The 22,689-nt window shown below is 38.5% G+C and overlaps 1 protein-coding gene across 1 annotated transcript in view; it reads left to right on the forward strand.

The window, feature by feature from the left end:
* The window catches only part of TRPM1 (transient receptor potential cation channel subfamily M member 1), a gene marked incomplete at its 5' end in the record, with an annotated part of 45,888 nt that overhangs the window by 15,087 nt on the left and 8,112 nt on the right, over positions 1-22,689 (forward strand). Inside the window, 17 exons of the mRNA XM_053954218.1 lie at positions 345-519; positions 2,050-2,173; positions 3,947-4,019; positions 4,835-4,935; positions 5,819-5,992; positions 6,617-6,751; positions 7,034-7,084; positions 8,535-8,675; positions 9,279-9,308; positions 10,542-10,831; positions 11,354-11,582; positions 13,035-13,157; positions 13,496-13,627; positions 15,704-15,832; positions 16,144-16,395; positions 16,948-17,122; positions 21,857-22,001. Coding sequence (XP_053810193.1) covers positions 345-519; positions 2,050-2,173; positions 3,947-4,019; positions 4,835-4,935; positions 5,819-5,992; positions 6,617-6,751; positions 7,034-7,084; positions 8,535-8,675; positions 9,279-9,308; positions 10,542-10,831; positions 11,354-11,582; positions 13,035-13,157; positions 13,496-13,627; positions 15,704-15,832; positions 16,144-16,395; positions 16,948-17,122; positions 21,857-22,001 — 2,479 coding nt within the window. The remainder of the gene's footprint in view (positions 1-344; positions 520-2,049; positions 2,174-3,946; positions 4,020-4,834; positions 4,936-5,818; positions 5,993-6,616; positions 6,752-7,033; positions 7,085-8,534; positions 8,676-9,278; positions 9,309-10,541; positions 10,832-11,353; positions 11,583-13,034; positions 13,158-13,495; positions 13,628-15,703; positions 15,833-16,143; positions 16,396-16,947; positions 17,123-21,856; positions 22,002-22,689) is intronic.

Genomic DNA, 22,689 nt, shown 5'->3' on the forward strand with positions numbered 1-22,689 from the left:
AGCTGATGAAGCAATAGGACAGTCATGTTAGCTGCTTTATCTGTACATGGTGTCTGTCAAGAGAGGTTACAAACATCTGCCAACACTGAGTGGATAAGTGACCAGTGTGGAGCTGATACAAAAGCAAGAGCAGAGAGACCTCTTACTCTTTCCTTTTGGGCTTGGGGAACAGCATATGGATGTTTTTGCTCACATTGGCCATGAAATGGCTATGATTTTCCTAAGGGCTCTGGTTGGAAGTGGTGCTCTAACACAGAAATCACATCCGCTTATCTCAATTTCTTAAACTAAGTTTCAATGACACTTTTTTTTTTTTCTTGTTTCTGTTCTTCTGGTTTTTGCAGGACTGGGGCAAGGCGTTCCTGTAGTTGGGCTCATAGTAGAAGGAGGTCCCAACGTGATCTCCATTGTCTTGGAGTGTCTGCGGGAAGAACCCCCTCTCCCAGTGGTGATCTGCGATGGCAGCGGGCGAGCGTCTGACATTCTGTCATTTGCACACAAGTATTCAGAGGAAGGAGGGTAAGGGTTCAAGATCTTCGCCAAAGCTGTGTAGGATTATATGCCTTGCTTTCATAGAGCTTCATTAAACAAAAAAAACCAACAAAACCTCAAGGACAAAATGCTGCCAACAGAGGCATTCTGCTGTCAGTCAGCTTTTGTTGCCTGTTTGGTCTTAGCCCTGAAGTTAGAGAGTAGAAGTTATTACCACTTTGCATGCATGTTATGGTCCTTTGAAAGGAGCTTGCTCTCAGTACAGCACACTGTTTTACAAGCTCCATCAAGGTTTGCTGCACTGTACTTGGTGCTGGGTTGGGCATGCTAGATGTAAGGACAAATTCCCAGGAGTAGCACTTTTCTTCAGGCCGGGGCTGAGGTTAATTAGTGCATGCATTTGCAAAACTTGTGCTGCCTGATTCTGCTGTGTTGTGTGAATGAATTTTATTGTCCAAGAGTGCTAGACCAGCTGTGGAAATTTTGGGCTTCCTTCATTCTCTTGCTTTTGCCTTCCAGGCAAACACCTCATATATTGTCTTAATTAGGATGTGGTATACCTGTCTTGTGCTGAAGATAGAACTTATTTCCTTGACTGAAGTTGAAGCTTAGCTTGTATCAAATATTAAGCAGACAATTAGTGTTGCAAGCAGTGTGGATGTTACTTGCTGAATTAGGAGAGCAGCTCTTATGCTGGATTTTGTTGATGTTTAGACATAGCACATATTTAATTGCACCAACAGCAATTCAAGATTCAGCAACTTTCCTGTCTGTCTAACAAGTTTCCTTAGTTTAGGACAAAACTTGGCTTGCTTTTTCTTTTCTTTCTTATGCATTCTTCCTATCAGCTCATAGTTAATTGAAAGAGTTTATCAGAATCAGTCTCTCAGAGATGTGCTCACTGCATGACTTTCCCTCCCAGTGACAGTGCATACGATGCAGTGTCCAATTTTCTTCTCCAATAATTATGATAAATGTGTTTGTCTAGTAAGGCAGATCTATAATGAGAATTTTTTGTCAGTCCAATCATTTTCTCACAGTGAACTTTGAATTTTACTACATCTCTCAGGCACCTGCTGGTAATGTTTGCCAAAATCTGAAAACACATGTGCTTTATTGGGAAATGGATGAAGATTGAAGGGCTGTTTCGTATTGCTTCGGGAGAGCAAACATTCCTGACCTTTCTAGAATATTTTCAATCTGATTTCTTTAATTATCTTTTGAATTGTTCATTTCTTTCTCGGTTGGGTATTATGAGGTTTCAGATACATTAGCCAGTTCAGTCCTCTGTTTAAGACCATAACCAAGGTGACATATCAGAAATGTGAAGTATTTTGGAGTTTTTAGCTATATGCAAAGGGACCTGGAATATTTAGAAGCAAAGGTAGGGGTCCTGTAAGGCCTAGCAATAAAATCCTGAAGACTGAACTTGTTAACAGAAGTATATCTATGATATATAAGAGGAATACCTGGATATTATAGTTTCTTAAACAGCAGGCCTTCTGAATATATATTCATTCTGGCAATGTCTTCTTTTATGTCTCATTTTTCATTTAGGATAATAAATGAATCCCTTAGGGACCAGCTTCTAGTTACCATCCAGAAAACCTTTAACTACAACAGGAATCAAGCTCATCAGCTGTTTGTCATTCTTATGGAGTGCATGAAAAAAAAAGAACTTGTAAGTATCCTAAAAGTAGTTCACAAAGGTGATTTCTGTGACCAAACTTTACAGAGTACTTTCAAGTGCCATTTTCCCAGGATTATAGTTTAAGCTTTTTTTCCTCCATATAGCTGCATTAAATGTACACATTCATTCATTAGCATAGGCCAAGAAGGGATTACATCTTCTGGAAAGTCCCAAAACCAAATTTCAGATGCTTCTTCTGTGTAAATTGATAGGACTTTTCCACAGACTTCAGCAATAAGACACTGAGAGAAATGCACTAAACCCAGGATCCAGTGCCAAAAGTGGAGGAAAGATAATTGAAGAAGGGGTTCCTAGGAGCAAAAAGCATTCAGAGTGCATCAACATAGTTTTTGTTTTCCAACATAATTACTCCTTAACAGCCTTTAATTTCAGGAAAAGGGGCCTGGCAGGCCTGTCAAAAGAAACTGAAAAATTGTGTTCCTGAAGATCCCCCCCTTCCTTGCTCCTGGTTTGCTGCAGGTCTGCTGTATGTGCTGTAGCCCTCACTCAGGTTCCTGCCTGTCTCCCACATCCCAGCTGCACAGAAAAGTGTGCTCAGGAAAAGAAAACCTTTGACATTCATATCTGTGGTCTGGAAGCAGTGTATTGAAACTGCATTCACTGTGTTATTGCAGGCAGAATGAATCCCTGAGTGTTTGCCTTTGAGTAACTCTTTCTGTGAATTTTTGTAAATATGATGCCAAGATGAGTTCCATATGTACACCTTCACTGGGTGTAAAGTTGGTAGTAAACATGACTCTGATAAGCTGACTGAAAGAGAATCAAATCAGCCTTCCTAAAAAGTTGGTTGAGAGAAGAGACCCCACAGCTGCTTTGGTCAGAGTGTTTTGAATTTAAAATGTGCATCAGAGCAGGCCTGGTTAACTCAGTAAAATTCAGATACTGGCTGTGCAGCCCAAGCAGACTTATGGTTATGTTTTTCTTTTGATAGTTTTGTCTGTTCTTGTTAATTAGTAATATTTTTTCTGTAGTTCTTCTTTTTCTAATGTCATGTATCTTTGCATTCCTGCAAAACATATTCTAATTGTTGAGAAAAATGCTATTCTCAGTAGTTAATGTGAATAGTTGCTTTTGGAAAATGAAGTATTTGAGATTTTTTTGGTCTACATTTGGTATTAAGTTTGTTAACGTAGAATATTTGGTTATTCTGCTTTGAATTATTAGTCATCTAATAATGTAAGCTTTACATTAATTACTATTTTTAAAATCATTGAATTGCAAAATGGACTGAACAAAGCAAATGTGACTAAAAAGAATTGCTTTTTTTTAAACTTGGTTCTGCCTTTATGATTGTCATGTGTAACACATCTTGCAGCTAACAAGTATTTGAGTGTTATCATCAATGAAATGGATGCTATGATAATTATCTTGGGTAACTAGCATTTCCATTTCCATTACTACTGGGAAGTAAGAGAGTCATGAGAAAACAATTGGTTTTGCATGGCAGTTTTGTCTCCACATTTTAGAACATGGGTTTGGTGAGGATTTTTCATCAAGTTTTCATTTTCACCAGTGCAGGGATATTTTAGGATAACTTCGCTGAAAGAATTTAATTAAACACTTCTGTGAAAATTAAAAATAAAATTTTAAAAGAAAAATATAGTGCAACTGTACTTTTTGAAAAATCTTAAATTGGAGGAAATAATAAAGCAGCACCATTCTGGTCTATTTTCTATCCACATGTTCAGTGTGTCTCTTTCCTGTGTTGTAATTTTGTGTGTTTGGTTTTGTGCTGCCCCTTAGATCACTGTGTTCCGCATGGGCTCGGAAGGGCAGCAGGACATTGAGATGTCCATCCTAACTGCTCTCCTCAAAGGTGGGTTTTCCTGGCACTCAGGAAGGCTGCGCAACAGCATCCCAAGAGGACATTCCTATGCACTGTCTGACGTTCACTCTTTGTATTTGAGTCTTTGATTTCTTCCCTTGGATTTTAATAAGTGCCTGAGTGTGTTTGGTTACTATTCAGATTAGCATGAAGCATGAAATCTAGATTGAAAGTTTTGTGTGGCTTTTCTCACGTGAAAGCATGGGATGGCAGTGCTGCAACAACTGCCATGAGCTGATATTGCAGCTCATTTTATTGCAGTTCTAGCATACGTTAATAAAGTTAGGGGAAAAAGTGGGAAGATGAAAGGCTGTCTGGATTTTTCCAGATCTCAGATTGTGCCATTTAAACCTTAGAGCAATAGGATCAGTTCCATATTTAATTGGGGTTTGTAATGTTTGCTGAAACAACTGGTTTCTATCTGTGGATATACAGTAGTTGATACAGACTCTATATGGAATCTCTGGAGTCCCCAAATTTACACTTTTATGTACAGCATCATCCAGAGGAGCTGAGAGGGGTCTTTAAGAAGAGTTAAATGTCTGTCTTTAGTATCAGAATAAAAGTCAATGGGGAAGCTTTAAAACAAAAGAGAGACAATCTCATTAATCCTTTGGAAATTAGGATTATAGGGTTAAATTGAAGATGCTATAGTTTGATTGGATTAATCCACTGCTTTGTGTCAGAATTATTCTAATGATAATATGATGTGGAGCCAGGCTTGCTGTTTTCTAGTTATTGCAGGAGGTTGTCCAGTCTTGTTTCATCATGTGTGAAATATGAACCCTCTGTGTGTTTCTCTTTAGGTACCAATGCATCTGCTCCAGACCAGCTCAGCCTGGCTTTGGCCTGGAATCGTGTAGACATTGCACGCAGCCAAATCTTTGTCTTTGGACACCACTGGCCAGTAAGACAAAGTTTTCTTTGTTTATCAGTAGTTTAAGTTGTGTAATATTTATACCTTGGGTTTTGATGCTGCACAGCAATGGTGAAACACTGCAGTTTACCTGTGTAACTAAAATCCCTTATTTAAGCTATTTTCATGTCTCAATGTATTGATGCTTTTTGCTTTACTGCGTGAACCATTTGATGCTGAATTACTCCAAAGTATCATGAGGAGAGCAGCAATCCAGTTTTTTCTCTGAGGAGTTTATATAAACTAAGCATTATCTGGAGCGAGTTAAGCCTCCAAAGTGAGGTGCATGTGTGCCTCTGCCCTGGGCAGACAGGTTGGAAAGGGGAGGACTTTAGCTGTGTCTCAAGAGGTATAAACAGAAATACTGTCTGCAGAACAGAAATGGACCAGTGAGTGGCTACTTCTGCAGACATTATTTATGTATCTCTGTCCTCTCCTCTCTGCTCTGCAGTATGGATGCTATTTGGCATCATGCAGCATTCTTGTTAGGCTCTTTCTGTCTGGCTCTTTTTGCTATTTATTTTCACAACTATTGCTTTCAGAGAGAGCAAAGGAACTGAAGTGTCCCAGTCCTCTCACACTGATTTTATTTTTCAAGAGAAATCCTCCCCAGTCAATCTTCTTCACTGCCTTGACTTTCAATGTTACTAATCACAGAATCACAGAAGTCTACTAAGTTAGACTTAACAGCTTTTTAAAAAGGGTAAAGCTGTGACTATGCAGAAAGGCCCTTAAACCTGAGAAATTACCATTTTTAGTTGACTCAATGTGAGAAGTGGTGACTGGGGGGGTGAGCTTGGTAGGAGTGTACTCAAATAAATAGTTACTCTAAGATCAATTAGATTTCTAATACTTTAATGCATTATAAATACAGCCTTTAGGAAGCCTTACAGCTCCTGATGGTACAGCTCCTGAGAAGGAAAAGAAATCTCCAGCACCTCAGACTAAAGCAGGCAGAGGGAAAGGAAAAGGAAAGAAAAAGGGAGGAAAAGCAAAAGAAGAACCAGAAGAAGAAACAGACCCAAGAAAACTTGAACTCCTGAACTGGGTGAGATGAAATTATTTGTATAAAAACTGCTGAAGATGTTTTTTTCATTCTGAGGTACAAAGACAGAAGGAAGATACACACTTTCATTCTGTAGAATGCTCTTTTGCACATTCCCACAAGATCAGATTCTGCAGGAATGCTGTTTGATGTTTGAGCCAAGAATCCTTCTCTCATGCCATGTGCACCACAAGCAGCCGTATCTCAACAGTACAAGTCAGTACTGAGCTGCAGCATCTTCTTCCCTGCACTTGTCAGAAGGAAATAAGACCTCCAGTGAACATCTTCCTTCTGTGAATGTGTTAGTTTAACTTGTTCCTATCATGCTGAGCACTTAAATCCCTTTCTCACATAATGTGTCAAGCATGGTATGCCTGGTTTAGTTAAAAATGCTAAAGCTACATGTTGAAAGACTGAAAGTTACAGTTGTACTGCTAAAGTTTTGGAAGACTCTGCTATCTCTACTCACTTCATGTGGTTTAAATGTTACTTTCTAAATTCTTTTTTACTTCCAGACTAATCAACATATGTGGGAACTCAGTCCATATCCTAAGTAGTGAAAATGGCTGCTGCCCAACCAACTCTCTTGTACTCACATGGTCTCACATTCTCCATCCTGCAATTCAGGTGAACTCCCTGGAGCAGGCTATGCTGGATGCACTGGTCCTGGATCGAGTGGACTTTGTGAAACTGCTTATTGAGAATGGAGTGAACATGCAGCACTTCCTGACTATTCCTCGCCTGGAGGAACTTTATAATACTGTGAGTGAGCAGAAATGCTAAAAAGCCCTGTGATATTTTGCCACTGTATTGTATGTGACTTGAATCACCACAAAAAGGTTTATAAAAAAGGGATATTACACAGCTCTTGATAGAAAGGTGTTTGTCACTGTAGCCCAGTTCCTTCTTTTCACCCCTCTCGAACGTGATGGCACATGGTTGTCTAAAGTTCTGCTTAAGATGCTAGATCACTAATTGTGTTCATGTTTGCAAAAACTCTGAAGAACTGAAGATCTAATGGACCATGAATTATTTTTGTTTCAGAGACTGGGTCCACCAAATACGCTGCATTTGCTAGTCAGAGATGTGAAAAAGGTAAGCAGTGTTACATTTGTGTGATAGCATTAGCCATGTGAATCAACAGTAAAAGCAAGCATAGATGGGGCCAAGCAGGCATTTGAAATTAGATGGCAGCTCTTAAGAAAAGTTAAATGTCTCCCTATGGCAAACAGTCTAAATCGGGTATGGCAGTGCTAGCAATTTAAAAACTAAGGAGTTAACTGAATTAAGCTCTTATCGTGTAATATGGCATTTGAGATTTAGGTTGATAGTGTTTCTTCTCTACAAAAAGCTCCCAATACAGCACTGCAGGGGAGGAGTGGAGGCAAAGGCCTGCTAGATTAACTGGAAGCCCCACTCATGACTGCAGAATTGTTTGTTTCCTTGTGTGTTTTCCAGTTACTTTTCTCCTACTAGTCCAACTTTTTACCTGGGAGAAAATCTCTTCTGTCCTAATTTGTTATTCATTTGTTTCCATTACATGAAAATTTGTTCATTGTATGTGAATAGGGAGGGTCATTGTGAGATTTGTCATATTTTCTTTCTTAGAGATTTTGAAGCTTTTATTCAGTAAAATTCAGCTACATGAAATTGTCTATATTAATTTCTGCAAGGAAAACTCCCAGTTATTCCAGGGGGGTTCAGATGTGGGGATTATGCAGTACTGTGTTAATGTATAATTCATATTTATCTGCTTCATAACTTAACACTTTTCTCATTCAGTGTTGTCACTGTGAGTGTCACTAACATTCCTCTGCATTCTGCTGTCTGGCTGTCTCTCCTCTTTCCCGTTGCATTTCCATGCTCCCTCCCTCAGCGGCAATCCCGGGGATTCAGTTGGGTTAACCTGGAGGTGATGTGCTTCCTTAGGCTGTAGTTGTTCCATCATAGCAGCTGCTCAGTGGTGATGTAGAATCAGTCATTGCTGTAGGATATAGCTTGGACAATGAAGCACCATTTTTTTCCAGTGCAGTCAATACAATTATCCAGTTTTAGCTGTAACTGCTGGAATTAGAGTTTGCTGCACATTAATCATGGTCTGCATTGTAGTCTCAGCTGTAGATAATATGATGAAATGTAAGTTTCCATTAAAAAGTATGTAAAGTATGATTATCAGGGACAGTCACCATGACATTGCCATGTTTTTATACTGGATTAATGATAATTAGTACAGAGTTTCTTAAGTTCATGAATATAACCTTTGTAAACAACATAAACTTGTATGGATGCTCATCTATGAGTAAATCAAATGAAAATTTGCTCAGAAATATGAATTCTGCTAACAACAAAACCAAAAAGCTATGATCCCAAAAACTTTCATTATGTGAATAAGTTAATTTCACACAAATGTTTAAAGATTGAACTCAGCGGCTGTAAATAATACCCATGTTCCAATTTAATCATGACATATGTCTAGCCAGGCAATTTAATCTATGTCATTTCCTTATCCTATATCCTTATTAAGTTGTGGGGGTTTTTTTTGTAGGGAAATCTTCCACCAGACTATCATATCAGCCTAATAGATATTGGTCTTGTCCTGGAATATCTCATGGGTGGAGCCTATCGCTGCAACTATACTCGGAAAAGTTTTCGGACTCTTTATAATAATTTATTTGGACCAAAGAGGGTAAGAATGAATTAATCCTAGATGTGGCCATTGTGGTGGTGGTAAAAAATAAGTAATATTCTGTTCCTTTGTTTTTGTGAAACACTGCATATTAAATTCTAAAGAAGTGGTGCAAGGTAGAAGTTGAAACTCCAAGAGTGAAGTTATATAAGACAGTTGTAAGACATCTGTGTTAAAGGATGTGAGGACATGAGAGGTGGTAAATACACAGTAGTTTATCCTATTCCAGTAGTTTACAATCCAAGTATTCCAAACTGTGGTGTGCTTAAAAGCACTTTTTTATTTTTTTGCTTTTGTGACCATGTGGTGATTTTAATTCTCAAAACATTATTTATCAAATTATTCATTTAACTCTTCAGTCTGAATTAAAATCTTTCCTTTGAGTGGAGGATAGATATTTCCTAACCCATTGCATTCCTGTAAATACAATTTAAATGAAGAGTAGTAACTAATTGCAGCATTATTGGTACAATTATTTATAACAGTAAGTTTCATAATAAATGCTGTACATTTGTAAGTGAAAATGGGTTTGCTTGGTATTGTTTGGTCTTTCAAATTTTCCTCTCATCTAACTGATTTTCTTTTCTATTTTTTAATATTCAGCCAAAAGCTCTTAAACTACTGGGAATGGAGGTAAGTTGGATTTATTTAAAATACTGGTTTTATCAAAACATTTCCTGGTACAATACCCTTTTGTTTTTATTTGATTTTCCTAGGGTGTAGAGGACCTAATTTCTTGTCCTCCATTTGAGATTTTATGTCTTGTGCTTCAGAGGTGGTAAATCCTTTGTACAATTGATGACCCCTGAATTTTCCATAGAAGACAGAGGTCACCACTTGCAGGAGTTAAAACTGCTCAAGGAAAAGTACATGCTCAGTTGCTGAAGAGTCATCTTTGAAAATTGTGTGGGAGGTTGAATTCTGAATTTGGATTTAAATTCACATTTTGTTGAAAAATAGTGCATAATGCTGAGCTTGCTTGAATGAGAACTGATTTTGTAGAACAGCAATTCCTTTAACTTGCAATCCACTTCTGAGATTGGACTCAAGGTCTACAGTGATGATGAGCTCTGTCTTATATATGCAATGTTCTTCCTACATTTTTTAAACCCTAATTTTCCCAATCATGGCTTTTCTCCCTTCAGGATCCTGCTTCATTGTCACTACTTCCCTTCAGTTGCTTCCATGTTGGTTCCTGTAGTAATGGCCTATCTTCCCTATCCCCTTAAGAAATGGGATACTTAATACCTTCCAGGTGCACTGCATACATAGAGGAGATTGCTTATTCCAAGGTGAAGACTCCCTTTGGTATCTTGCTGTTCTTAAGGGTGCTGTGTGCCTGTCTTTGCCTTTTGCATGGTTGCCATGGCCTGCACGTCAGTCAGAAAAGCGCTCTGGTACCTGGAAGATGTGCAGGGATAGAGGAATCAGAATCACAGGCATATGGAATCAGAAATGACAGTGGAGCCTATCTGTAGGGAATTCAGCTTTGTTAGAGTCCCACTGACACTGCAGAGGAATTCATTAAATATTAATTTGTTGCAGACCAGCCTGTGCGATCCCACATGAAGTAGAGATCTGTGTACAATGCAGTGTGAAGGGATGCTTTCAGTACCAAGGGGCTCTACTGCACTTTTCCAGGATGGGTGACTTGTAATTACGTGTACAAGAAACAGCACCCTGAATAAAATCTGAGTCTGTGTGTGCTTGCCCAGTGCATGCTCTGTCCTGTTGCATTCATGGTAGCAAACAGCAAAACCAACTTAGAACTTTGAGTATTAATGTGTCCTCTCAGTACTTGTTCCATGCATGGCGCTGTTGTCAGGTGAGCTGTTAAAAGCTGATGGGAACAATTTTTCTTCCCAGGATGATGAGCCTCCCACCAAAGGGAAGAAGAAAAAGAAGAAAAAGGAGGAAGAGATAGATATTGATGTGGATGACCCAGAAGTCAGCCGCTTTCAGTACCCCTTTCATGAGCTGATGGTGTGGGCTGTGCTCATGAAACGGCAGAAGATGGCCCTGTTCCTTTGGCAACGAGGGGAGGAATCCATGGCCAAGGCACTTGTGGCTTGTAAACTCTACAAGTCTATGGCCCATGAGTCTTCGGAGAGTGAGCTGGTGGATGACATTTCTCAGGATCTGGACAACAACTCAAAGTTAGTAGATGCAGAGTAGATTTTATATCCACTTGCTACAAGCTTGCTGAGAAACTTTACTTTTAGTTCAGTACAATAATTTCTAAATGTAGTTTCACAGAAAGCCTTTGGAGCCAATTTATCAACTATAGACAAGGCAAAACGTGGTCTCTGGATCTCAAGGCAACACTAGCAAGGAGAAAACTTGCATTTTTTCCTGACAGAATGCATTCTTTCTTCAGCTTCTCTCTGTAAAACTAGCTAGTTCTATTTCACAAAGTTATTTTTAGAATTTACTCCCAGAAATTGAGTATCTGATGACATATCTAAACTACTTTTAAGATGTTGTTGGTCTAAGCAAATTCCCTCTGTTCACTAACGGTTTGTTTGGAACTTTTGTAGACTGTCCCAAATTAAACTTGAGATTAGTTGTTCTTATCATTCTACATGTGTGTGGATAAGCATGATGCCCAGTGAACAGAGCTAAAACCCCAAAACAGACTGATTTCTAACTGTAACTTCACTGATCTTATCTTGTTCCAGAGATTTTGGCCAGCTGGCTGTTGAACTCTTGGATCAGTCCTATAAACATGATGAGCAGATTGCCATGAAACTGCTGACATATGAGCTGAAAAACTGGAGTAATTCTACCTGCCTGAAGTTGGCTGTGGCAGCTAAACACAGGGACTTCATTGCACACACCTGCAGCCAGATGCTCCTGACAGACATGTGGATGGGGCGACTGCGTATGCGGAAAAACCCCGGCCTTAAGGTATTTCTGTTCTGCATCATTTCCAAAGAGAGTTTGTTGTGTGCATCACTTTGTTATACATAGTGTTTGCATAGCAGAAGTCACTTACTTAGAGATGTTTTACCCATTTTAAAGCTAATTTCTTTTGTTTCCAATTTCAGGATATTTAAGGCATATTACACCATGACAAAGGAAAATATAACTCCATAAAACACTTAGCCTGATTGGAATCTGAGAGAGAAATCGTGGCTTTCAATAAAGCATGAAATTTTTAAATTGAGAACATACTCTTTCTATTAAAAATTAGTTGTATATAAGCAACAATATTTCCATTAGGGGTCCATGCAATGGGAATAGAGATAAAATAAACCATATGTGGATGCATGCTTCTTAAATTGCTTAATATTGTGCCAGTTGAGACTCAGTGTTGAAAAGAGTGAAATCTGTGCAATTGCATTGTGTGAAACCATGTGATTTTTATTTCCTGCTTCTGTGATTTGAGGATGCAGTCTCTCTTACTGATTTTAATGTTTCCTAATTGTTTGAGTTACAAAAAAACAAGTAATGTGAGGGGGCTCTCACAGAAGAGAAACCATGAGTGAGTCAACACTAAGGAAGCAGAGCAGTGTTGGCTTGTGTGTGTTTTCATGTGAATAGAATCCTTTCTTTGTTGAGTTATGCAGTTGCTGTCACCCATATGGAAGACCCATCCTGCTCACCTCCTTATTTCCTTAAATCCCCCTTACTGACAAAGTGCTGTATCTGTCTTCCCAGGTCAGAGTCCCAAGTTTGCTCACATACACATTGTGCTGTCTCTGCCATTCTCAGTTTATTTCCACTTTCCCATATCTCCCTCTTAAACCTGTTTAAAATCTTCAGGCAACTATCCTGCCTTTCAGATTGCATCATGGTATTTCCCAAATCTGTTTATTATTTTCCTTTCTTTTCTCCAAAGAATTAATCAACCTCCTATTTATGTTTGTTCTAGTTTCATTACCTGCCTTCTTTTCTCTGCTCCTTTTCTGTTCTTTGGCTTGTGTTTCTGTATCTAAGCAATCTCATATAGTAAGAGAATTTTCCCAGGGCTATCTGCAAAGGTTCTTTTACCTTTCATAGTTTTTTTAACTATTAAAACTAATGATAGTAGATGTCTGCAGTAACTATAAACTCCAGTAACAAACCTGAAGGCTTCTAACCACCACTGTGTCCATTCCATGTCATTTCTCTGCACACTAATTTTGGAGCACAATTCTTAATTGCAGGGTATTTATGGAGATGGGAGTCTTTCCAGGGTGCCATAGTTCATTAAATATCTTATTGCCAATGCTTCTTAAGTACTTACTCATTTCTATAGGCTTGAGGATGGCAGAATATCTTGAATGCTATACAAAGGAAAATTTTGGGTTGGGACCTATCTTGTTACGAAATCCATAATATAAACCAATATTGAGTTGAATTCTTTCTTGTTCACAGGTTATAATGGGAATTCTCTTCCCTCCCACCATCCTTTTCCTGGAGTATCGCAGTTATGATGACTATTCCTACCAGACATCAAAAGAAAATGAGGAAGGCAAAGAAAAAGAGGAGGAAAATGCGGTCAGTAATTGAGATTATTAGAAAGTTCTAATATCTCAGGACTGCTCATTTTTGTAACTTTTCTGATTATGCTGTAGCTCACTCAGGTTAAAATCTCAACTGCCTCTGGGGGATAAAATGAGTCTCCCAATTCTGGGAGGGTATAGACTGGATTCTCAGGTCACAGGGCATCTGTGTAGTTCCACAGATTTGCAGAATTCTATTTATATACTTTTAAAAGGAGGTCTGTTGCTCAGGGGAATCCCTGCATAGTTAATAGTTGGCTGGGCCTGTGGTTGAGGAAAAATACTATTTTTACTGCTGTATATTGATGGAATCTGACAACTTTGGTCTTCCAGGATGCAAATGCAGATACAGGCTCCCGAAAAGGGGATGAAGAGAATGGAAAGAAAAAACAACAGAGCCTTCCAATTGGAACAAAGATCTATGAATTCTATAATGCACCTATTGTCAAATTTTGGTTCTACACAGTAAGTCATGATGATTAAACTGATAGTGATATTTTTTCTCACACCTGTGAAACTGAAAGCATTCCAATGTAAAAGTAATAACCATGTAATAAATAAATATTTTACTTACTTTTGTGGAATCTGATGAGTAAAGCACTCCCTTTATTCAGTGGAAAATGCATAGACAGTGAAACAGAATGGATAACTGAAGCTTACATTGTCATCCTCTAAAGCTCCTACATGATGTGAAGGAGGCTCTGTGTGGAATACACCAAACTAAGTGCAAGCTCCACAATCCAGTCACTCAATCCAAACTAGGCTGGATTCCCTTGCTTTCTAAAGGACCTGGCTCCTGTTCTTCATTGAAATGTCCTTTAAGACCCAAGAAGTAACCCCATGGTATCATTGCCATTTGCCCTGTTGCTCAGATAGGTGCAGCCTAGATCCCAGTCTGCTAAGACTTCATAGGTACTTTTATTAAAACAATTAGACCAAATCTAAACTAAAGTATTTATTTTTGACAAGCATCTAATTTTCTGTTTATTGCATCAAGAATTATCTGGTGTTAAACTGTTATAATAAAACAGAACATCTATTTACTGCTCATTGTGCCCTGTAAAAGGTATACTGGTTTCTTATGTGTTCAAGACTAGGATGCTTGATAGGTCATAGTAATATGCAGGTTTTCAGTTTTAGCACATTTTATTCACAAAACACTACATTGATCCCTTTTTGCTGCCTGAGTTAATAATTTAAAAGCAAAATTCCTATTTAATTTCAAAGAAAAGTGTTCAACATGGTTTTACAGTGCAAAGAAATTACATTTTAGTAAACTAAAAAAGCCCCAGGCATAAAGGGCCTGGTTTAGAGTACTTTAGAATTGCTGGTTTTCTTCTTTGAACAAATTACATCATTCAGCTGTCTGGATCGTATGTTCCACAGCCTCTGGGATTCCTTTAGGTGCTGGAGGCCTGTGGCTGTGCCAGTGTGGAGGGCTTTGCAGCAGGCCTGCTTCCTGCAGAGAAGAAAATATTTTTTCTTGTGCAAGTAAGGGTCTTCAGCAGCTGAATATTTCACACTTAGCCTCAACACACAGGTTCATATGAATGTCCTAATTAGCACAGTTATTGAGTAAAGGGGGCTTTGCTTTCATGCATTATCAGGCCCCTCAGCTAAGAGGATTTGCCTGCCTTCTGTCTGATGTTTCTTCTCTGGTGATGCAGCATTCTCTGCTCTCACTGAATTAGGCTTCAGCAAGAAACTTCCTCCTGAGACTGGGAGCTGCTTAAAGTAACCAAAACACCTGCAAACCTACTTTCCATGCAGCTGGATTTAAGTAACAAGTGTAGGAAGAGGGACTGAGAAAGGAAGTTTGTATGCCTCTGGCTTCAGCTGAAGAGTGTATTCTTCCCAAATGGGTTCAATCACATAATTACAGAGTGGAGAAAGCAAGTGGGCTGTATGGCTCTTTATTTGCCCTACCCCTCGAGGCAGGTGCTGCTCACACACAGCTTTACTCCCTATTCTGCCTTACATCTGCCTTGAGATGGTGGGTAAAGATTTCACACTGAGAATTCCATTCTTTAGAAAACTCCATTTTCTCCCTGAAATATCTTTTAGTTTGTTACTGTTTTGCTTCCAAGATTTTTTTGGTTTTTTTTTGGTTTTTTTTTTTTTTTTTTTTTTTTTTTGGTTTTTTTTTTTTTTTGGTTTTTTTTTTTTTTTTTTTTTTTTTTTTTTTTTTTTTTTTGTTTTTTTTGGTTTTTTTTTTTTCCCTTTAAAGTCATTGAATCCTTTTTCATTTGTTATCTCTGGATTCCTAAGGCCTCAGAATTTTTTAGTTTGGCTGGTCACCAAAGACTGCTGTGCAGCTTGGAGATACCAGCACCACCAGTTTGACATTTACACGAGTGGTTATAGAAAACTGAGTTTTAGATCTTTTGGCTTACACTAATAATCCAGGACTTTGTCATGGAAATTAGTGGAGACTGGAATTTTTTTGTGTGTGCAAGTCATCTCAAGTAATACTGCCTAATTTGGAAGGATCCTAGGTTACATCATCTAGAGTCCATAAAGGATTTTCCTCTCTTTTGGCAGATATCATACCTTGGTTACTTGATGTTATTTAATTACATCATCTTGGTGCGGATGGAACGGTGGCCATCAGTCCAGGAATGGATTGTCATCTCCTACATTGTCACACTGGCTTTGGAGAAAGTCAGAGAGGTAAAGTCAGCCCATACCAACATCTCATAAGCCTTAGAAAAAGCTTGCTTTAGAGATTATAATGGCATGGACTTGTGCACAGGGTTGAGAGGTCACACAGGGGAGAGAGAAGAGTCTCATATTCTAAATATACTAATAACTAAAAATGTTCTTGCTTGAAGCAAATTTTGCTGACAGTGGAGGCGGCCTCAGACACCTGTTGAATATTACAAGATTGGTCATTTTTCATGGGCATTACTTCAAAAATGTAACTTGGAGTTTTTTTTATTGTTTTTTTTGTTATATGTTCATTTGTTTGTTTTTTATTTCAGATTCTAATGTCAGAGCCTGGCAAGCTGAGCCAAAAAATCAAAGTTTGGCTCCAGGAGTACTGGAATATTACTGACCTGGTGGCTATTTCAGTGTTTATCATAGGAGCAATTCTTCGCCTGCAGAACCAGCCTTACATGGGTTATGGAAGAGTGATTTACTGTGTAGATATCATTTTCTGGTACATTAGAGTACTAGATATCTTTGGTGTGAACAAATATCTGGGACCTTACGTCATGATGATTGGAAAGATGGTTAGTGCCTAAATTGCTATAAATTATGTCTAAGAACTCAGTGGGAAACTAAATTTTATTCTGCTTTAAAAGGAGGTTTTCTATAGAGTAGGACTGAATACAGCCTGTGAAAAGTTGGTGTATGAATTTCATGCGCACACACAAGATGTTATAATCATGCAATAACAGATTACAGGTACACCAGCATTATCCAGAAACCCATCAGCTGTGCACAGGAGATGGTACAGCAATGATTATTATATCATCTCTTTGCAGCCACAGAGGAGGTCTGTGCTGAAAGCACAGTATACTACATTTGATGCAAAGGAGAGCTGGGATAGCAACGATTTTAACGTTTTAAGTATTTTGAAATATAATCTGGTATTCCTTTAAGTAACTGTTCTCTCTGCATTTGTATGTATGCTTAATACCTAAGTAGTACTTAAAGCATGATGTCAAGAAGATTCTCTTGCTGTTTTCTTGTTTGCTGTCATGCATGCTGGCAGACAGACCTGCTGCTGCCACTGTGCTCCCTGGTGGTGCTGAGAGCCTTTCTGTGGTCTCTCCATGCAGATGATTGACATGCTGTACTTTGTGGTCATCATGCTTGTGGTTCTGATGAGCTTTGGAGTAGCCCGCCAGGCTATCCTGCATCCAGATGAGGAGCCCTCCTGGAGACTGGCTCGCAACATCTTCTACATGCCCTACTGGATGATCTACGGAGAGGTGTTCGCTGACCAGATAGACCGTAAGAGTAGAATTCATAGTAAGAGTCTGTTTCCTGTTTCTGAGGCAGATGATCAGATCCAAATTAAAGACTGCTTTTAATTTGGAAGTAGTGTTTTCGCTTTATGATGATATTGTTGTTGTTTTCTTGTGGCAGACCTGAGACTGAGCAATTTTCTCTTCCCCACCCACATGTCTGCTCTCTTGATTTATATTCAAATTCAGTTAACACAGAAAGGGATGTAGTCTGGATTATTCTCCTGTCCAAGAATATGGCAGTGTGAAGTGTTCTGTTTACTTGCAGGGATCAACAGAGATCATTCTGAAATGTTCTTTTCATTCAAAGGTTTACTAAGAGTCAGTTCCAACAGAAGAAGAAAAGAAATAAATCCCTTGCGCAGGGAGGTTAAAATACACATATCCTTTCATCTCCAACTCAAAAGCAATGAGCTCATACATTTTTACTCCCAGTTATACATCTGTCTGCTTTCAGAAACGTTTCCATTTCATGAATCCCTCATGTTGTTATTTTCTATACCTATGGGAAAACAAAACAAAAAAACAATCTCCACTTGATTAGCTTTGGATCTGGAAATAGCCTTTCTTGCAGGAATCCTGCACACTTTAAAAAAATACCTGTCAGTATTTTAAAGGAGATGTAAGCTGTCCTGTTACTGCTAATTTTGTGTTAATATTTGAAATTTGTAGGACAGTCCAATGTGCAGCTGGCCTCCTCTAGTGTGTATCATGTAGTTTGCACTTTATCTGAAACAATACAAGCTGCTGCTTCAGCTTTGTGTATGTGTTACTTCAGTCACCTGCATATACTGATAGGTAGGGAAGTGGAAGGCTGAGGAACATGAAGGTCTAAGTTCAAAAACCATTAAGATTCATCATTATGAGAAGCTCTTATTCTAAATGTCATTAAGGTGTACTTTAACTGTTTAGCAAGGAATAAAGTGTCATTAGTCTATTTCTGATCAGTGCACAATCAGATCAGCTTTGTTTTCCTAATGAATGCTTTTTTAATTAATGTAACTTAGGGTACAGTAAGTTACTCTTGACAAGTGAAAGGTCAAGCCAGTCATCTGCTGTCTGATACTGCAGTCTTGGTGCACATGAGAGATCCTGAGCTTATCCCGGTTCACAAGTGGGACAATTCTCCCATGGAGAGGAAGTGACTGTAATGGGCTATCCCTTATCTCATGTTTAGTTTGAACACAGAATGTTTGCCAGTGTACCCAGTTTGGTTTCCTTATAAATCAAAACTCACACCTTACCAGCCATCTCTTTAGTGTAAGAGGTGGCTTCTCTCATGCTTCCAGTCATTTCTCAGTCATATACTCAGCATGCTTTGGATTGGAAATCTTTCTTCAGCAGTGGAAAAGATTTGAGGGTCAAAAGGTTTGGGCTTTCTGGTTGTACAAGTTCAGCTACTTGGTCCTTCCCAGATCAGAAGTTTTGCTGTGTTAGTAGCCTAAGCATAAACTAACTTGGAAATGTGTGGGTTTATGTTGTTTTAATAATAAAATAATTTGCCTATGCAAGGCATTCTTCTACACTGCCTTATGATTGTTCTGTACATTTCTGCTGTGTAGAAGTCTGTGGACTGACTCCCAAAGATCTTTTTGCTTTCAATAAGAAATTTTCACTCTAATCTGTCCGTGGTTCTCTGTAAACACCACAAAAGCAGCCTCAGAAGTCATTGGGGAGTAATGGCTATGGGCAGTCTAATTTGACTCAAGAGCTAATAGCTGGTTTTGGCAAGGTCCAGAGGTGTAAACAATTTATGGAAAAAGTGTTTCATCAAATTTTCCCTCTGAAAGAAGGTCATTTGACTTTGTCAGTAGATTCTCCAAGGATACAGAGAATCCTATAAATTCATCTGGATATCACAAGTCACAGAATTTGCTGGGCTTGGAAGGTACCTTTGGAGATCATCCAGTTGAACTTTCCTGCTCAAAACAGGGTAAATTAGATTTATCCTAGATTGCTTAGGGACTGTGCAGTGATGTTCAGAGTATCTTGAAAGATGAAGACTGTGCAGCCTCTCTGGACAACCCAGTTTAAATGGAATTGCCCATCTTTCCACCTTTGCCCACTGCTGCTTCTCCTTTCACTGAGAAGAGTCTGGCCCTGTGTTCTTTTCTCCCACACATCATCAGGTATTTATAACATTGGTAAGATCTCCTTGACCATCTCTAGACTGAATTATCCTGGCTTTATCAGTCTTGCCTCATTTGTCAGATAGTCCAATCTCCTTCGTAATCTCAGTGGCCCATGACCAGACTATTCTGATGTGTCCATGCCTGATTTCCACGGGGGAGCTGAGAACCACACACACAAATCCAGACATGGTTTCAGCAGAGCTGAGTAGAGGTGAATAATTACCTCTCTTAATTTGCTGGTAACACTTTCCCTAATGCTCCCCAGGAAGATCTTGTGTGGGTCACTTTCTTTACAAGATGAGCAAGAAGTTATCAGCATCTTGTACTCAACAGCATGATATTCTTAAACAATAAAGAAGCCTGGTTGAGTTTCTTTCAATAGTGTGACTTTTCTTACCAGCATTTAGGAATTGGCAGGCAAGTATCCAGACTGGTAGTCAAAATGGGCATTAATGATACTGATGTTATTACAATGTAAGATAGCATGCCTATTAATGGAAATGCAGCTATTCAAAAGAAACAGCTGACAGATTCAAAGCCAGGGTGATAAAAAAAAAAAAAAAAGGAGAATAAAAGAGAAAATGTTTCCATAATAGCTGAAAGAATGATTTTTGTATGATAATTTTGAGTTGCTTTGTGTTGATGGCCATTTTGTTTAATTGCCAGAGATACCATGTATATATAAATGATCATCTGCCAGAAGCATTTTGTGCTATATTATTATCATTAGTTTGCTGCCATATGTAACATTTGGGGAAAACAGCATGAAAAGGAAATTGCAGAATGCAATGCATTTTTAACAAAGACATTTTTTCTCAGCATATGTCTCTACTGTTCTGACATTTGAGTTGCTTATCTTTTCTTGGCAGCAGAACTGTATTTCCAGTCATCTTTTTTTGGATTCTGTTTATTATTGTGTTGTTTTCTTTTTTCTCTCCCTGCCTCCTTTCTATTCCATTCCTTTGGACTGGTGTTCAGTCTATGCCATGGAAATCAATCGTAAGTCTCTGGGGAGAGCTGATTATCTCATTTAGCTGAATATGTTCATTAATGTTTTTCTTGACAAGTTACTAATATTTTAATTACAGCACTCATGCAATATTCAGGTGTAAATGTTGTTTTTCTACTGTAATAGTTTCATTCAAAAATAAGCAGAGGAAAAATATTTTAATACAAAACGCAGATCAGAAGTTTAACTGAATTTAAGTTGTTGCTAAGACTTGTTTCTAGTACACCAACAGTAAAATAATTGGGTTTTTAAAATTATGATGTATAAGTGGCATTATATAACTAATTCCCTTTGATTACCTAGATACAATATTACTGTGGTTTTGGCAGTATTTTTATTGGTCCATTTGAATAAAATTAGGATTCACTTAACTTTCCTGCTATACTTCTCTTAGAAAAACCAGGAAAAAATTTAGGTCTAATGTTTGAAAAGCAAGTAAAATAAATGTTGTTAATTACAATCCAAACAGCTCTTTGAGACCTCAGTAAATAAGCCTAGTTTGTGTTCAAATATTTTGAAGTATTTTTCAAGTGAGGTTGAAGCATTGTGCTTTTTGCAAAATGTTTAAAAATGCTGGGTTTTCTATTCACATAAAGTAAATATGTTATGAACTCTGTCAGACTTCATATTTGCTTAGATTACAGCTAAGGAACTTGTGGCTGACAAAAACTTTACCGGCTACTAAATAGTTCCAAAAGTTAGCCTTGTATTTGAAATGAGATATATTGGCACTGCACTTAGAGACAGAATAAAATTGCTGCATTTACCCAATTCCAAGACAGCTCTTACCCAAGACAACCTATGTAATCTTAGAATTACTTAATGCAATTATTTTATATTGTTTTGATCAATATTCTCAATTTTTGTCCCATTCTCAGTGGTCTTATTTTGCTGTTACTATAAAATTTTCATTTTAGAATTTGATCTTTTTGTTAGCATTAACCTGCTGGTAACATTAACAGCCCCAGACAGGTCAAGTAATAGTCTGGGATCCATCTAGAGAATCCAGTAAGAGGCAAAAAGAAACAGGGCCGGAGACAGAAGGGTCCATCCAGAGGACTAACACTGGTCCAAGGTCCATCCTGGAGGCAGGGGTGAGACATAGCTCAGGCAGGGACAGGTGTGCAGAGGGGGCTTAGGTGTAAACCCCCAGCGAAGCTGGTCAGGACCATTAAAAGGCCTCTTCAGTACTCTGGACCCCCATAAATGTTGAATTTATGCTCAGCAATCTCTTACCACTAAAGCAATGCTTTTATCTCTTTGGCAAGGTATGCTTGCAAGCTAGGTTTAATAATTTGTTTATTATGTAAGTGTACACTTTAAGATCTGGTCTTTGTTACTGTGAGAAAAAGAAAATCCATGGGAATGTGAATAGAAAGCTACACTGTACAGTAAGGAGTTGCCTTTTGGCTCACTAATATGGAAGCAGAATTTGAGGTAGAAATACACATACTTGCTCCTGGAAATAAACTGACAAAATTTGGCAATGTTTATGCATGTGTCATCATTAAATAAATGTGAATAGTATTTCTAATTATCAGGCAATTTGTGAAAAATACCTTTCTTGTTTTTCCTTCAGCTCCTTGTGGGGACAATCTTTATGATGATGATGGTAAACGCCTCCCTCCATGCATCCCAGGGGCCTGGCTCACTCCTGCTATTATGGCCTGCTACCTTTTAGTAGCAAATATCCTGTTGGTAAACCTGCTGATTGCTGTCTTCAAGTATGTAAATGATCATGCATCTTTGTCTTATTGTCAAGATAAAGTTTCTGTTTGAGCCCATCAACTGATTCTGCCAGGGTTTGCATTCACTCAGAATCTCATTATTCCATGGATGTGATTGGCAAATACTGGCAGCAGGGTGTACCCTGGAGAAGAGTGAGGAAAGGTGGCTTTGAATTTGCCAGTGATTGCAATGGATCTGAGAGAACCTGGCTACTTCCAGTTACCTTCTAATGGATAGTGAGTGACAGGCCTCAAGGTTGCTCTGGGAAGATGAGAAATAGGATCCATGAAACCTGGCACACACCTGACAGAAGCCCATGTAGCCACTGGCAGTCATAGCTCTGCGGGAGAACAGCAGAACAACACTCTGAACGTCAAAAGCCTGAGGCATTTCCATTACATCATCTGGCTTTTGTCTTGTTTTGTTTTCCATTTAGAAGAAGAAATTAGGGCCTTGCAGAGTCCTTTCATGACCTAAAAAATAGTCTGTATTGCCGTGAACCATCAGGGAGGATGGCTATGTGTTGCTGAGGTCTGTGGCCAATCCAAGCAGCGTGCAGTATGCACATATCTATATTTGGACTTACCTGGAGTAAAACGAAATAAATTTCTGCTGCTTGTTCTTCCTACCTGCAGTTAGGTTGCATGCTTTTCCTCTCATGATGTAGGGATTAAAAAAATAATG

The sequence above is a fragment of the Vidua chalybeata genome, chromosome 13 (assembly GCF_026979565.1).
Source record: "Vidua chalybeata isolate OUT-0048 chromosome 13, bVidCha1 merged haplotype, whole genome shotgun sequence".
NCBI classification, from domain to species: Eukaryota; Metazoa; Chordata; class Aves; order Passeriformes; family Viduidae; genus Vidua; species Vidua chalybeata.